The 13,737-nt window shown below is 48.6% G+C and overlaps 1 protein-coding gene across 3 annotated transcripts in view; it reads left to right on the forward strand.

Annotated features, from left to right (window-relative positions):
* The window catches only part of camta2 (calmodulin binding transcription activator 2), a 131,079-nt gene that overhangs the window by 48,133 nt on the left and 69,209 nt on the right, over positions 1-13,737 (forward strand). For all 3 annotated transcript variants that reach the window (XM_090214963.1, XM_090214961.1, XM_090214962.1), the window contains exon 11: positions 8,212-8,346. In XM_090214963.1, coding sequence (XP_090071089.1) covers positions 8,212-8,346 — 135 coding nt within the window. The remainder of the gene's footprint in view (positions 1-8,211; positions 8,347-13,737) is intronic.

Genomic DNA, 13,737 nt, shown 5'->3' on the forward strand with positions numbered 1-13,737 from the left:
GTTACTGTGTCCACTATGTGGCAGAATGGTTGTTACTGTGTCCACTAGATGGCAGAATGGTTGTTACTGTGTCCACTATGTGGCAGAATGATTGTTACTGTATCAACTAGATGGCAGAATGGTTGTTACTGTATCCACTAGATGGCAGAATGGTTGTTGCAGAATGGTTGTTACTGTATCCACTAGATGGCAGAATGGTTGTTACTGTGTCCTCTTGATGGCAGAATGGTTGTTACTGTGTCCTCTAGATGGCAGAATGGTTGTTTCTGTATCGTCTAGATGGCAGAATGGTTGTTACTGTGTCCTCTAGATGGCAGAATGGTTGTTACTGTGTCCTCTGGATGGCAGAATGGTTGTTACTGTGTCCTCTAGATGGCAGAATGGTTGTTTCTGTATCGTCTAGATGGCAGAATGGTTGTTACTGTGTCCTCTAGATGGCATAATGGTGGTTACTGTATCCTCTGGATGGCAGAAGGGTTGTTACTGTGTCCTCTAGATTGTAGAATGGTTGTTACTGTGTCCTCTAGCTGGCAGAATGGTTGTTACTGTATCCTCTGGATGGCAGAAGGGTTGTTACTGTGTCCTCTAGATTGTAGAAGGGTTGTTACTGTGTCCTCTAGATTGTAGAATGGTTGTTACTGTGTCCTCTAGATTGTAGAATGGTTGTTACTGTGTCCTCTAGATGGCACAATGGTTGTTACTGTGTCCTCTAGATGGAAGAATGGTTGTTGCTGTATCCTCTAGATGGCAGAATGGTTGTTACTGTGTCCACTAGATGGCAGAATGGTTGTTGCTGTATCCTCTAGATGGCAGAATGGTTGTTACTGTGTCCTCTAGATGGCAGAATGGTTGTTACTGTGTCCTCTAGATGGAAGAATGGTTGTTACTGTGTCCTCTAGATGGAAGAATGGTTGTTGCTGTATCTTCTAGATGGCAGAATGGTTGTTACTGTGTCCTCTAGATGGCACAATGGTTGTTACTGTGTCCTCTAGATGGCAGAATGGTTGTTACTGTGTCCTCTAGATGGCACAATGGTTGTTACTGTGTCCTCTAGATGGCACAATGGTTGTTACTGTGTCCTCTAGATGGCAGAATGGTTGTTACTGTGTCCTCTAGATGGCACAATGGTTGTTACTGTGTCCTCTAGATGGCACAGTGGTTGTTACTTTGTCCTCTAGATGGAAGAGTGGTTGTTGCTGTATCCTCTAGATGGCAGAATGGTTGTTACTGTGTCCTCTAGATGGCACAATGGTTGTTACTGTGTCCTCTAGATGGCACAATCAGTCTATCACAGTGCAATCCGTTTTGTCACCAAAGCCCCATACACTACCCACCATTGCGACCTGTACGCTCTCGTTGGCTGGCCCTCGCTTCATACTCGTCGCCAAACCCACTGGCTCCATGTCATCTACAAGACCCTGCTAGGTAAAGTCCCCCCTTATCTCAGCTCGCTGGTCACCATAGCATCTCCCACCTGTAGCACACGCTCCAGCAGGTATATCTCTCTAGTCACCCCCAAAACCAATTCTTTCTTTGGCCGCCTCTCTTTCCAGTTCTCTGCTGCCAATGACTGGAACGAACTACAAAAATCTCTGAAACTGGAAACACTTATCTCCCTCACTAGCTTTAAGCACCAACTGTCAGAGCAGCTCACAGATTACTGCACCTGTACATAGCCCACCTATAATTTAGCCCTATCAACTACCTCTTTCCCAACTGTATTTAATTTATTTATTTATTTTGCTCCTTTGCACCCCATTATTTTTATTTCTACTTTGCACATTCTTCCATTGCAAAACTACCATTCCAGTGTTTTACTTGCTATATTGTATTTACCTTGCCACCAAGGCCTTTTTTTGCCTTTACCTCCCTTCTCACCTCATTTGCTCACATTGTATATAGACTTGTTTATACTTTATTATTGACTGTATGTTTGTTTTACTCCATGTGTAACTCTGTGTTGTTGTATCTGTCGAACTGCTTTGCTTTATCTTGGCCAGGTCGCAATTGTAAATGAGAACTTGTTCTCAACTTGCCTACCTGGTTAAATAAAGGTAAAATAAAAAAAATAAAAAAAAACAATAGTTGTTACTGTGTCCACTAGATGGCAGAATGGTTGTTACTGTGTCCTCTAGATGGCACAATGGTTGTTACTGTGTCCTCTAGATGGCACAATGGTTGTTACTGTGTCCTCTAGATGGAAGAATGGTTGTTGCTGTATCCTCTAGATGGCAGAATGGTTGTTACTGTGTCCTCTAGATGGCACAATGGTTGTTACTGTGTCCTCTAGATGGCACAATGGTTGTTACTGTGTCCTCTAGATGGCACAATGGTTGTTACTGTATCCTATAGATGGCAGAATGGTTGTTACTGTGTCCTCTAGATGGCAGAATGGTTGTTACTGTGTCCACTAGATGGCAGAATGGTTGTTACTGTGTCCTCTAGATGGCACAATGGTTGTTACTGTGTCCACTAGATGGCAGAATGGTTGTTACTGTGTCCTCTAGATGGAAGAATGGTTGTTGCTGTATCCTCTAGATGGCAGAATGGTTGTTACTGTGTCCTCTAGATGGCACAATGGTTGTTACTGTGTCCTCTAGATGGCACAATGGTTGTTACTGTGTCCTCTAGATGGCACAATGGTTGTTACTGTATCCTATAGATGGCAGAATGGTTGTTACTGTGTCCACTAGATGGCAGAAGGGTTGTTTCTGTATCGACTAGATGGCAGAATGGTTGTTACTGTGTCCTCTAGATGGAAGAATGGTTGTTGCTGTATCAACTAGATGGCAGAATGGTTGTTACTGTATCCTCTAGATGGCAGAATGGTTGTTACTGTATCAACTAGATGGCAGAATGGTTGTTACTGTATCCTCTAGATGGCAGAATGGTTGTTAATGTATCAACTAGATGGCAGAATGGTTGTTACTGTATCCTCTAGATGGCAGAATGGTTGTTACTGTGTCCACTAGATGGCAGAATGGTTGTAACTGTGTCCACTAGATGGCAGAATGGTTGTTGCAGAATGGTTGTTACTGTGTCCACTAGATGGCAGAATGGTTGTTGCTGTATCCACTAGATGGCAGAATGGTTGTTGCAGAATGGTTGTTACTGTATCCACTAGATGGCAGAATGGTTGTTACTGTGTCCACTAGATGGCAGAATGGTTGTTACTGTATCCACTAGATGGCATAATGGTTGTTACTATGTCCACTAGATGGCAGAATGGTTGTTACTGTGTCCATTATGTGGCAGAATGGTTGTTACTGTATCAACTAGATGGCAGAATGGTTGTTACTGTGTCCTCTAGATGGCAGAATGGTTGTTACTGTGTCCACTAGATGGCAAAATGGTTGTTTCTGTATCGACTAGATGGCAGAATGGTTGTTACTGTGTCCTCTAGATGGCAGAATGGTTGTCGCTGTATCCTCTAGCTGGCAGAATGGTTGTTACTGTGTCCACCAGATGGCAAAATGGTTGTTACTGTGTCCTCTAGATGGCAGAATGGTTGTTACTGTGTCCACTAGATGGCAGAATAGTTGTTACTGTGTCCACTAGATGACAGAAACAACCATTCTGCATCGACTAGATGGCAGAATGGTTGTTACTGTATCCACTAGATGGCAGAATGGTTGTTACTGTGTCCACTATGTGGCAGAATGGTTGTTACTGTGTCCACTAGATGGCAGAATGGTTGTTACTGTGTCCACTATGTGGCAGAATGATTGTTACTGTATCAACTAGATGGCAGAATGGTTGTTACTGTATCCACTAGATTGCAGAATGGTTGTTGCAGAATGGTTGTTACTGTATCCACTAGATGGCATAATGGTTGGTACTATGTCCACTAGATGTCAGAATGGTTGTTACTGTATCCACTAGATGGCAGAATGGTTGTTGCAGAATGGTTGTTACTGTGTCCACTATGTGGCAGAATGGTTGTTACTGTGTCCTCTAGATGGCAGAATGGTTGTTACTGTGTCCTCTAGATGGCAGAATGTTTTTTACTGTGTCCACTAGATGGCAGAATGGTTGTTGCTGTATCCTCTAGCTGGCAGAATGGTTGTTACTGTATCCACTAGATGGCAGAATGGTTGTTACTGTGTCCACTATGTGGCAGAATGGTTGTTACTGTGTCCACTAGATGGCAGAATGGTTGTTACTGTGTCCACTATGTGGCAGAATGATTGTTACTGTATCAACTAGATGGCAGAATGGTTGTTACTGTATCCACTAGATGGCAGAATGGTTGTTGCAGAATGGTTGTTACTGTATCCACTAGATGGCAGAATGGTTGTTACTGTGTCCTCTTGATGGCAGAATGGTTGTTACTGTGTCCTCTAGATGGCAGAATGGTTGTTTCTGTATCGTCTAGATGGCAGAATGGTTGTTACTGTGTCCTCTAGATGGCAGAATGGTTGTTACTGTGTCCTCTGGATGGCAGAATGGTTGTTACTGTGTCCTCTAGATGGCAGAATGGTTGTTTCTGTATCGTCTAGATGGCAGAATGGTTGTTACTGTGTCCTCTAGATGGCATAATGGTGGTTACTGTATCCTCTGGATGGCAGAAGGGTTGTTACTGTGTCCTCTAGATTGTAGAATGGTTGTTACTGTGTCCTCTAGCTGGCAGAATGGTTGTTACTGTATCCTCTGGATGGCAGAAGGGTTGTTACTGTGTCCTCTAGATTGTAGAAGGGTTGTTACTGTGTCCTCTAGATTGTAGAATGGTTGTTACTGTGTCCTCTAGATTGTAGAATGGTTGTTACTGTGTCCACTAGATTGTAGAATGGTTGTTACTGTGTCCTCTAGATTGTAGAATGGTTGTTACTGTGTCCTCTAGATTGTAGAATGGTTGTTACTGTGTCCACTAGATTGTAGAATGGTTGTTACTGTGTCCTCTAGATTGTAGAATGGTTGTTACTGTGTCCTCTAGATTGTAGAATGGTTGTTACTGTGTCCACTAGATTGTAGAATGGTTGTTACTGTGTCCTCTAGATTGTAGAATGGTTGTTACTGTGTCCACTATGTGGCAGAATGGTTGTTACTGTGTCCACTATGTGGCAGAATGGTTGTTACTGTGTCCTCTAGTTGGCAGAATGGTTGTTACTGTGTCCACTAGTTGGCAGAATGGTTGTTACTGTGTCCTCTAGTTGGCAGAATGGTTGTTACTGTGTCCACTATGTGGCAGAATGGTTGTTACTGTGTCCTCTAGTTGGCAGAATGGTTGTTACTGTGTCCTCTAGTTGGCAGAATGGTTGTTACTGTGTCCACTAGTTGGCAGAATGGTTGTTACTGTGTCCTCTAGTTGGCAGAATGGTTGTTACTGTGTCCACTAGTTGGCAGAATGGTTGTTACTGTGTCCTCTAGTTGGCAGAATGGTTGTTACTGTGTCCTCTAGATGGCAGAAGGGTTGTTACTGTGTCCTCTAGATGGCAGAATGGTTGTTACTGTGTCCTCTAGATGGCACAATGGTTGTTACTGTGTCCTCTAGATGGCAGAATGGTTGTTACTGTGTCCTCTAGTTGGCAGAATGGTTGTTACTGTGTCCACTATGTGGCAGAATGGTTGTTACTGTGTCCACTATGTGGCAGAATGGTTGTTACTGTGTCCTCTAGTTGGCAGAATGGTTGTTACTGTGTCCACTATGTGGCAGAATGGTTGTTACTGTGTCCACTAGATGGCAGAATGGTTGTTACTGTGTCCACTATGTGGCAGAATGGTTGTTACTGTGTCCTCTAGTTGGCAGAATGGTTGTTACTGTGTCCACTATGTGGCAGAATGGTTGTTTCTGTTTAATGCTTTGTATATGCTTCAGTAGATTGTTTTACTGCATCAGCATGTCCAGCCCCGTCCTCACACACTGGTTTCTTGTCTCTTAGGGCAGTTGAGGCACCAGCTCAAGGTTGAATGCTTCTTGTATATGAATAGGTTTTAAAGATTGATCACTCCTCTATATTAGACACATAGGCTCTGAGAACTGGCTAGAACCTGTTGTTGATGGTTCAACACTTTAAAGAAGTGTCTTCTGTCTTCCCTGGAAGCAGCTATCTGTGTAGATAATGGAGACAGAAACTTCTTGACTTCATCCTGAGTTTTGATCTCATTGGTTAAATGTACTCTTGTTAACTGTATAATGATCTCTGCCTGGTGCTTGGAAGGAGTTTTCATCCTCAACACCCTGAACTTCTGGACTTTACTGATGTTCACCATCCCCTTCTCCCTCCTCTCTCCCTCATCTCTCCCTCTCCCCCCGCCTCTCTCCATCCTCTCTCCCTCTCCCCCCTCCTCTCTCCATCATCTCTCCCTCTCCCCCCTCTCTCCTGCTCTCTCCCTCCCTCTCTCCCCTCCTCTCTCCCGCATCTCCCTCATCTCTCCCTCTTCTGCCCTCTCCCCCCTCCTCTCTCCCTCCCTCTGCCCCCTCCTCTCTCCCTCATCTCCCCTCTCGCCCTTCCTCTCACCCTCATCTCCCCCTCTCCTCCCTCCTCCCCTCCCTCTCTCTGTCTTCCTCCCCCTCCCTCTTTCTGTCTTCCTCCCTCCTCCCCTCCCTCTCTCTCTCTCTCCTCCCCCTCCTCCCCTATGTCTCTCTGTCTTCCTCCCTCCTCCCCTTCCTCTTTCTGTCTTCCTCCATCCTCCCTCTCTCTCTCTCTCTCTGTCTTCCTCCCTCCCTCCCCTCCCTCTCTCTGTCTTCCTCCCCATCCCTCTCTCTGTCTTCCTCCCTCCTCCCCTTCCTCTCTCTGTCTTCCTCCCCCTCCCTCTTTCTGTCTTCCTCCATCCTCCCCTCCCTCTCTCTCTCTCTGTCTTCCTCCCTCCCTCCCCTCCCTCTCTCTGTCTTCCTCCCCTCCCTCTCTCTGTCTTCCTCCCTCCTCCCCTCCCTCTCTCTGTCTTCCTCCCTCCTCCCCTCCCTCTCTCTGTCTTCCTCCCCATCACTCTCTCTGTCTTCCTCCCTCCTCCCCTCCCTCTCTCTGTCTTCCTCCCCTCCCTCTCTCTGTCTTCCTCCCTCCTCCCATCCCTCTCTCTGTCTTCCTCCCTCCTCCCCTCCCTCTCTCTGTCTTCCTCCCCTCCCTCTCTCTGTCTTCCTCCCTCCTCCCCTCCCTCTCTCTGTCTTCCTCCCCTCCCTCTCTCTGTCTTCCTCCCTCCTCCCCTCCCTCTCTCTGTCTTCCTCCCCTCCCTCTCTCTGTCTTCCTCCCTCCTCCCCTCCCTCTCTCTGTCTTCCTCCCTCCTCCCCTCCCTCTCTCTGTCTTCCTCCCCTCCCTCTCTCTGTCTTCCTCCCCTCCCTCTCTCGGTCTTCCTCCCTCCTCCCCTCCCTCTCTCTGTCTTCCTCCCCTCCCTCTCTCTGTCTTCCTCCCTCCTCCCCTCCCTCTCTCTGTCTTCCTCCCCTCCCTCTCTCTGTCTTCCTCCCTCCTCCCCTTCCTCTCTCTGTCTTCCTCCATCCTCCCCTCCCTCTCTCTCTCTCTGTCTTCCTCCCTCCTCCCCTCCCTCTCTCTGTCTTCCTCCCCTCCCTCTCTCTGTCTTCCTCCCCTCCCTCTCTCTGTCTTCCTCCCTCCTCCCCTCCCTCTCTCTGTCTTCCTCCCCTCCCTCTCTCTGTCTTCCTCCCTCCTCCCCTCCCTCTCTCTGTCTTCCTCCCTCCTCCCCTCCCTCTCTCTGTCTTCCTCCCCTCCCTCTCTCTGTCTTCCTCCCCCTCCCTCTTTCTGTCTTCCTCCCTCTCTCTCTCTCTCCTCCCCCTCCTCCCCTATGTCTCTCTGTCTTCCTCCCTCCTCCCCTTCCTCTTTCTGTCTTCCTCCCCCTCCCTCTTTCTGTCTTCCTCCATCCTCCCCTCCCTCTCTCTCTCTCTCTGTCTTCCTCCCCATCCCTCTCTCTGTCTTCCTCCCTCCTCCCCTCCCTCTCTCTGTCTTCCTCCCCTCCCTCTCTCTGTCTTCCTCCCTCCTCCCCTCCCTCTCTCTGTCTTCCTCCCTCCTCCCCTCCCTCTCTCTGTCTTCCTCCCCATCACTCTCTCTGTCTTCCTCCCTCCTCCCCTCCCTCTCTCTGTCTTCCTCCCCTCCCTCTCTCTGTCTTCCTCCATCCTCCCCATCCCTCTCTCTGTCTTCCTCCCTCCTCCCCTCCCTCTCTCTGTCTTCCTCCCTCCTCCCCTCCATCTCTCTGTCTTCTTCCCCTCCCTCTCTCTCTCTCTCCTCCCCCTCCTCCCCTACCGCTCTGTCTCTCCTTCCCCTTTAGCCCACGAGGCAGGGTTGGTGTCTCTTCATATAGTGGAGGACAGTGGGTCTGTCTCTTCGTCTGTTCTGTTTGAATACAGAGCTAGAAACGCCTCGTCTCTACCCAGCTCACAGCTGGACTGGCTGTCCCTGGACGGTGAGTAGCTACCACACACACACACACACACAACCACAAACAAACAAGCCTGTCATTGCAACCATGGTTAGATTCTCGATTCACAAACAACATACACTAGGTGGACAAAACATTAGGACCACCTGCTCTTTCCATGAGACTGACCAGGTCTGACCAGGTGCAAGAGGGGGAGGAACTCAATATTAGGAAGGTGTTCTTAATGTTTTTACACTGTATATATGTGGTGAGAGGGGAGAGGAGATACTAGAGGAGAGGAGGAGAGAGGAGAGGGGAGAGGAGAGGAGGAGAGAGGAGAGGAGGAGAGAGGAGAGGAGGAGGAACTCAATATTAGGAAGGTGTTCTTAATGTTTTTACACTGTATAAATGTGGTACAAACTCACATGACATGGTGGTGTTCCCTTGGAGCAGGAGAGGAGGAGAGGAGAGGAGGAGAGACTAGAGGGGGAGAGACTAGAGGAGGAGAGAGGAGAGGAGATACTAGAGGAGAGGAGGAGAGACTAGAGGATGAGAGGGGAGACTAGAGGAGGAGAGGGGAGACTAGAGGATGAGAGAGGAGAGGAGGAGAGACTAGAGGAGGAGAGAGGAGAGGAGATACTAGAGGAGAGGAGGAGAGACTAGAGGAGGAGAGAGGCGAGGAGATACTAGAGGAGAGGAGGAGAGAGGAGAGGAGATACTAGAGGAGGAGAGGGGAGACTAGAGGAGGAGAGGGGAGACTAGAGGAGGAGAGAGGAGAGGAGATACTAGAGGAGAGGAGGAGAGACTAGAGGAGGAGAGACTAGAGGAGGAGAGGGGAGAGGAGATACTAGAGGAGAGGAGGAGAGACTAGAGGAGGAGAGAGGAGAGGAGATACTAGAGGAGAGGAGGAGAGACTAGAGGAGGAGAGAGGAGAGGAGATACTAGAGGAGAGGAGGAGAGACTAGAGGAGGAGAGGGGAGACTAGAGGAGGAGAGGGGAGAGGGGATAGGAGATGAGATACTAGAGGAGGAGAGGAGAGACTAGAGGAGGAGAGGGGAGAGGAGGAGATACTAGAGGAGAGGAGGAGAGACTAGAGGAGGAGAGGGGAGACGAGGAGGAGAGAGGAGAGGAGATACTAGAGGAGAGGAGGAGAGACTAGAGGAGGAGAGAGGAGAGGAGATACTAGATGAGAGGAGGAGAGACTAGAGGAGGAGAGAGGAGAGGAGATACTAGAGCAGAGGAGGAGAGACTAGAGGAGGAGAGGGGAGACTAGAGGAGGAGAGGGGAGACTAGAGGAGGAGAGAGGAGAGGAGATACTAGAGGAGAGGAGGAGAGACTAGAGGAGGAGAGAGGAGAGGAGATACTAGAGGAGAGGAGGAGAGACTAGAGGAGGAGAGGGGAGACTAGAGGAGGAGAGGGGAGAGGAGATGAGATACTAGAGGAGGAGAGGAGAGACTAGAGGAGGAGAGAAGGAGAGGGGAGAGGGGAGAGGAGGAGATACTAGAGGAGAGGAGGAGAGACTAGAGGAGGAGAGGGGAGACTAGAGGAGGAGAGAGGAGAGGAGATACTAGAGGAGAGGAGAAGAGACTAGAGGAGGAGAGAGGAGAGGAGATACTAGAGGAGAGGAGGAGAGACTAGAGGAGGAGAGAGGAGAGGAGATACTAGAGGAGAGGAGGAGAGACTAGAGGAGGAGAGGGGAGACTAGAGGAGGAGAGGGGGAGAGGAGATACTAGAGGAGGAGAGGAGAGACTAGAGGAGGAGAGGAGGAGAGGGGAGAGGAGGAGATACTAGAGGAGAGGAGGAGAGACTAGAGGAGGAGAGGGGAGACTAGAGGAGGAGAGAGGAGAGGAGAAACTAGAGGAGAGGAGGAGAGACTAGAGGAGGAGAGAGGAGAGGAGATACTAGAGGAGAGGAGGAGAGACTAGAGGAGGAGAGAGTAGAGGAGATACTAGAGGAGAGGAGGAGAGACTAGAGGAGGAGAGAGGAGAGGAGATACTAGAGGAGAGGAGGAGAGACTAGAGGAGGAGAGAGGAGAGGAGATACTAGAGGAGAGACTAGAGAAAGAGGAGGAGAGAGGAGATGAGATACTAGAGGAGGAGAGAAAGAGGAGGAGAGAGGAGACTAAAGAAAGAGGAGAGGAGGAAAGACTAGAGAAAGAGGAGGAGAGAGGAGAGGAGATGCTAGAGGAGGAGAGAAAGAGGAGGAGAGGAGAATAGACTAGAGAAAGAGGAGGAGAGACTAGAGAAAGAGGATGAGAGACTAGAGAAAGTGGAGAGACTATAGAAAGAGGAGGAGAGACTATAGAAAGAGGAGGTGAGACTATCGAAAGAGGAGGAGAGAGGACACTAGGGAAAGAGGAGGAGAGAGGAGACTAGAGAAAGAGTAGGACAGAGAAGACTAGAGAAAGAGGAGGAGACTAGAGAGAGAGGAGGAGAGACTAGAGAAAGAGGAGGAGAGAGGAGACTAGAGAAAGAGGAGGGGAGAGGAGGAGAGACTAGCGAAAGAGGAGGAGAGACTAAAGAAAGAGGAGGAGAGACTAGAGAAAGAGGAGGAGAGGAGGAGAGACTAGAGAAAGAGGAGGAGCGACTAGAGAAAGAGGAGGAGAGAGGACACTAGGGAAAGAGGAGGAGAGGAGACTAGAGAAAGAGTAGGACAGAGAAGACTAGAGAAAGAGGAGGAGACTAGAGAGAGAGGAGGAGAGACTAGAGAAAGAGGAGGAGAGAGGAGACTAGAGAAAGAGGAGGGGAGAGGAGGAGGAGGAGATACTAGAGAAAGAGGAGGAGAGACTAGAGGAGGAGAGAGAAAGAAGAGGAGACTAGAGAAATAGGAGGAGAGAGGAGAGAAAGAGGAGGAGAGAGGAGAGAAAGAGTAGGACAGAGACTAGAGATAGAGGTGGAGAGAGGAGAGAAACAGTAGGAGAGAGGAGAGAAAGAGGAGGAGAGACTAGAGAAAGGGCAGGAGAGAGGAGAGAAAGGAGGAGAGTCTAGAGAAAGGGGAGGAGAGACAAGAGGAGGAGAGACTAGAGAAAGAGGAGGAGAGACTAAAGAAAGAGGAGGAGAGACTAGAGAAAGAGGAGAAGAGACTAGAGAAAGAGGAGGATAGGAGGAGAGACTAGAGAAAGAGGAGGAGAGACTAAAGAAAGAGGAGGTGAGACTAGAGAAAGAGGAGGATAGGAGGAGAGACTAGAGAAAGAGGAGGAGAGAGGAGACGAAAGAAGGAGGAGAGAGTAGACTATAGAAAGAGGAGGAGAGACTAGAGAAAGAGGAGGAGAGAGGACACTAGGGAAAGAGGAGGAGAGAGGAGACTAGAGAAAGAGGAGGAGAGAGAAGACTAGAGAAAGAGGAGGAGAGAGAAGACTAGAGAAAGAGGAGGAGAGAGGAGACACTAGAGAAAGAGGAGGAGAGGAGAAGAGAGAAAGAGGAGGAGAGAGGAGACTAAAGAAGAGGAGGAGAGACTTGAGAAAGAGGAGGAGAGAGGAGAGAAAGAGGAGAGACTAGTGTGCACAGAACAGATGTTAGTGGTGGCTGTTTAACAGTCTGATGGCCTTGAGATAGAAGCTGTTTTTCAGTCTCTCGGTCCCAGCTTTGATGCACCTGTACTGACCTGGCCTTCTGTATGATAGTGGGGTGAACAGGCAGTGGCTCGGGTGGTTGTCCTTGGTGATCTTTATGGCCTTCCTGTGATATCGGGTGGTGTAGGTGTCCTGGAGGGCAGGTAGTTTGCCCCCGGTGATGCGTTGTGCAGACCTCACACAAGCCAAATTTCTTCAGCCTCCTGAGGTTGAAGAGGCGCTGCTGCGTCTTCTTCACCACTCTGTCTGTGTGGGTGGACCATTTCAGTTTGTCCGTGATGTGTACGCCGAGGAACTTAAAACTTACTGACCGAGTCTGTAATACCTTCATGTTTCAAGCAGACCACCATGGTCCCTGTGCCCAAGAAAGCGAAGGTAACCTGCCCAAATGATTACCGCCCCGTAGCACTCCTGTCTGTAGCCATGAAGTGCTTTGAAAGGCTGGTCATGGCTCACATCAACACCATCATCCCGGAAACCCTAGACCCACTCCAGAGCTGGTTAGGCTGTTTTTATGAGTGTGTTTTTATGAGTGTTGGTGACTGCAACTGTGATGCTGGCAACACTTTAATTACTCTTTTTTGCCAACGTTTACTGACACCGGTCATATTCAACGGGTGTTGAGTGTTAGTAAATTCGTCAGTCATTCTGTGCTCTGTCAGACTCAGACGAGAGTGCTCTGACATCAGAGAAGATAGACAGAGTGAATTCACCAGTCATTCAGTGCTCTGTCAGACTCAGACGAGAGTGCTCTGACATCAGAGAAGATAGACAGAGTGAATTCAGCAGTCATTCTGTGCTCTGTCAGACTCAGACGAGAGTGCTCTGACATCAGAGAAGATAGACAGAGTGAATTCACCAGTCATTCTGTGCTCTGTCAGACTCAGACGAGAGTGCTCTGACATCAGAGAAGATAGACAGAGTGAATTCACCAGTCATTCTGTGCTCTGTCAGACTCAGACGAGAGTGCTCTGACATCAGAGAAGATAGACAGAGTGAATTCACCAGTCATTCTGTGCTCTGTCAGACTCAGACGAGAGTGCTCTGACATCAGAGTAGATAGACAGAGTGAATTCAGCAGTCATTCTGTGCTCTGTCAGACTCAGATGAGAGTGCTCTGACATCAGAGAAGATAGACAGAGTGAATTCACCAGTCATTCTGTGCTCTGTCAGACTCAGACGAGAGTGCTCTGACATCAGAGAAGATAGACAGAGTGAATTCACCAGTCATTCTGTGCTCTGTCAGACTCAGACGAGAGTGCTCTGACATCAGAGAAGATAGACAGAGTGAATTCACCAGTCATTCTGTGCTCTGTCAGACTCAGACGAGAGTGCTCTGACATCAGAGAAGATAGACAGAGTGAATTCACCAGTCATTCTGTGCTCTGTCAGACTCAGACGAGAGTGCTCTGACATCAGAGTAGATAGACAGAGTGAATTCACCAGTCATTCTGTGCTCTGTCAGACTCAGATGAGAGTGCTCTGACATCAGAGAAGATAGACAGAGTGAATTCACCAGTCATTCTGTGCTCTGTCAGACTCAGACGAGAGTGCTCTGACATCAGAGAAGATAGACAGAGTGAATTCACCAGTCATTCTGTGCTCTGTCAGACTCAGACGAGAGTGCTCTGACATCAGAGTAGATAGACAGAGTGAATTCACCAGTCATTCTGTGCTCTGTCAGACTCAGATGAGAGTGCTCTGACATCAGAGAAGATAGACAGAGTGAATTCACCAGTCATTCTGTGCTCTGTCAGACTCAGACGAGAGTGCTCTGACATCAGAGAAGATAGAGTGAATTCACCAGTCATTCTGTGCTCTGTCAGACTCAGACGAGAGTGCTCTGACATCAGAGAAGATAGACA

The sequence above is a fragment of the Oncorhynchus mykiss genome, chromosome 21 (genome assembly GCF_057628025.1).
Source record: "Oncorhynchus mykiss isolate SJ-2025 chromosome 21, ASM5762802v1, whole genome shotgun sequence".
Lineage (NCBI taxonomy): Eukaryota > Metazoa > Chordata > Actinopteri > Salmoniformes > Salmonidae > Oncorhynchus > Oncorhynchus mykiss.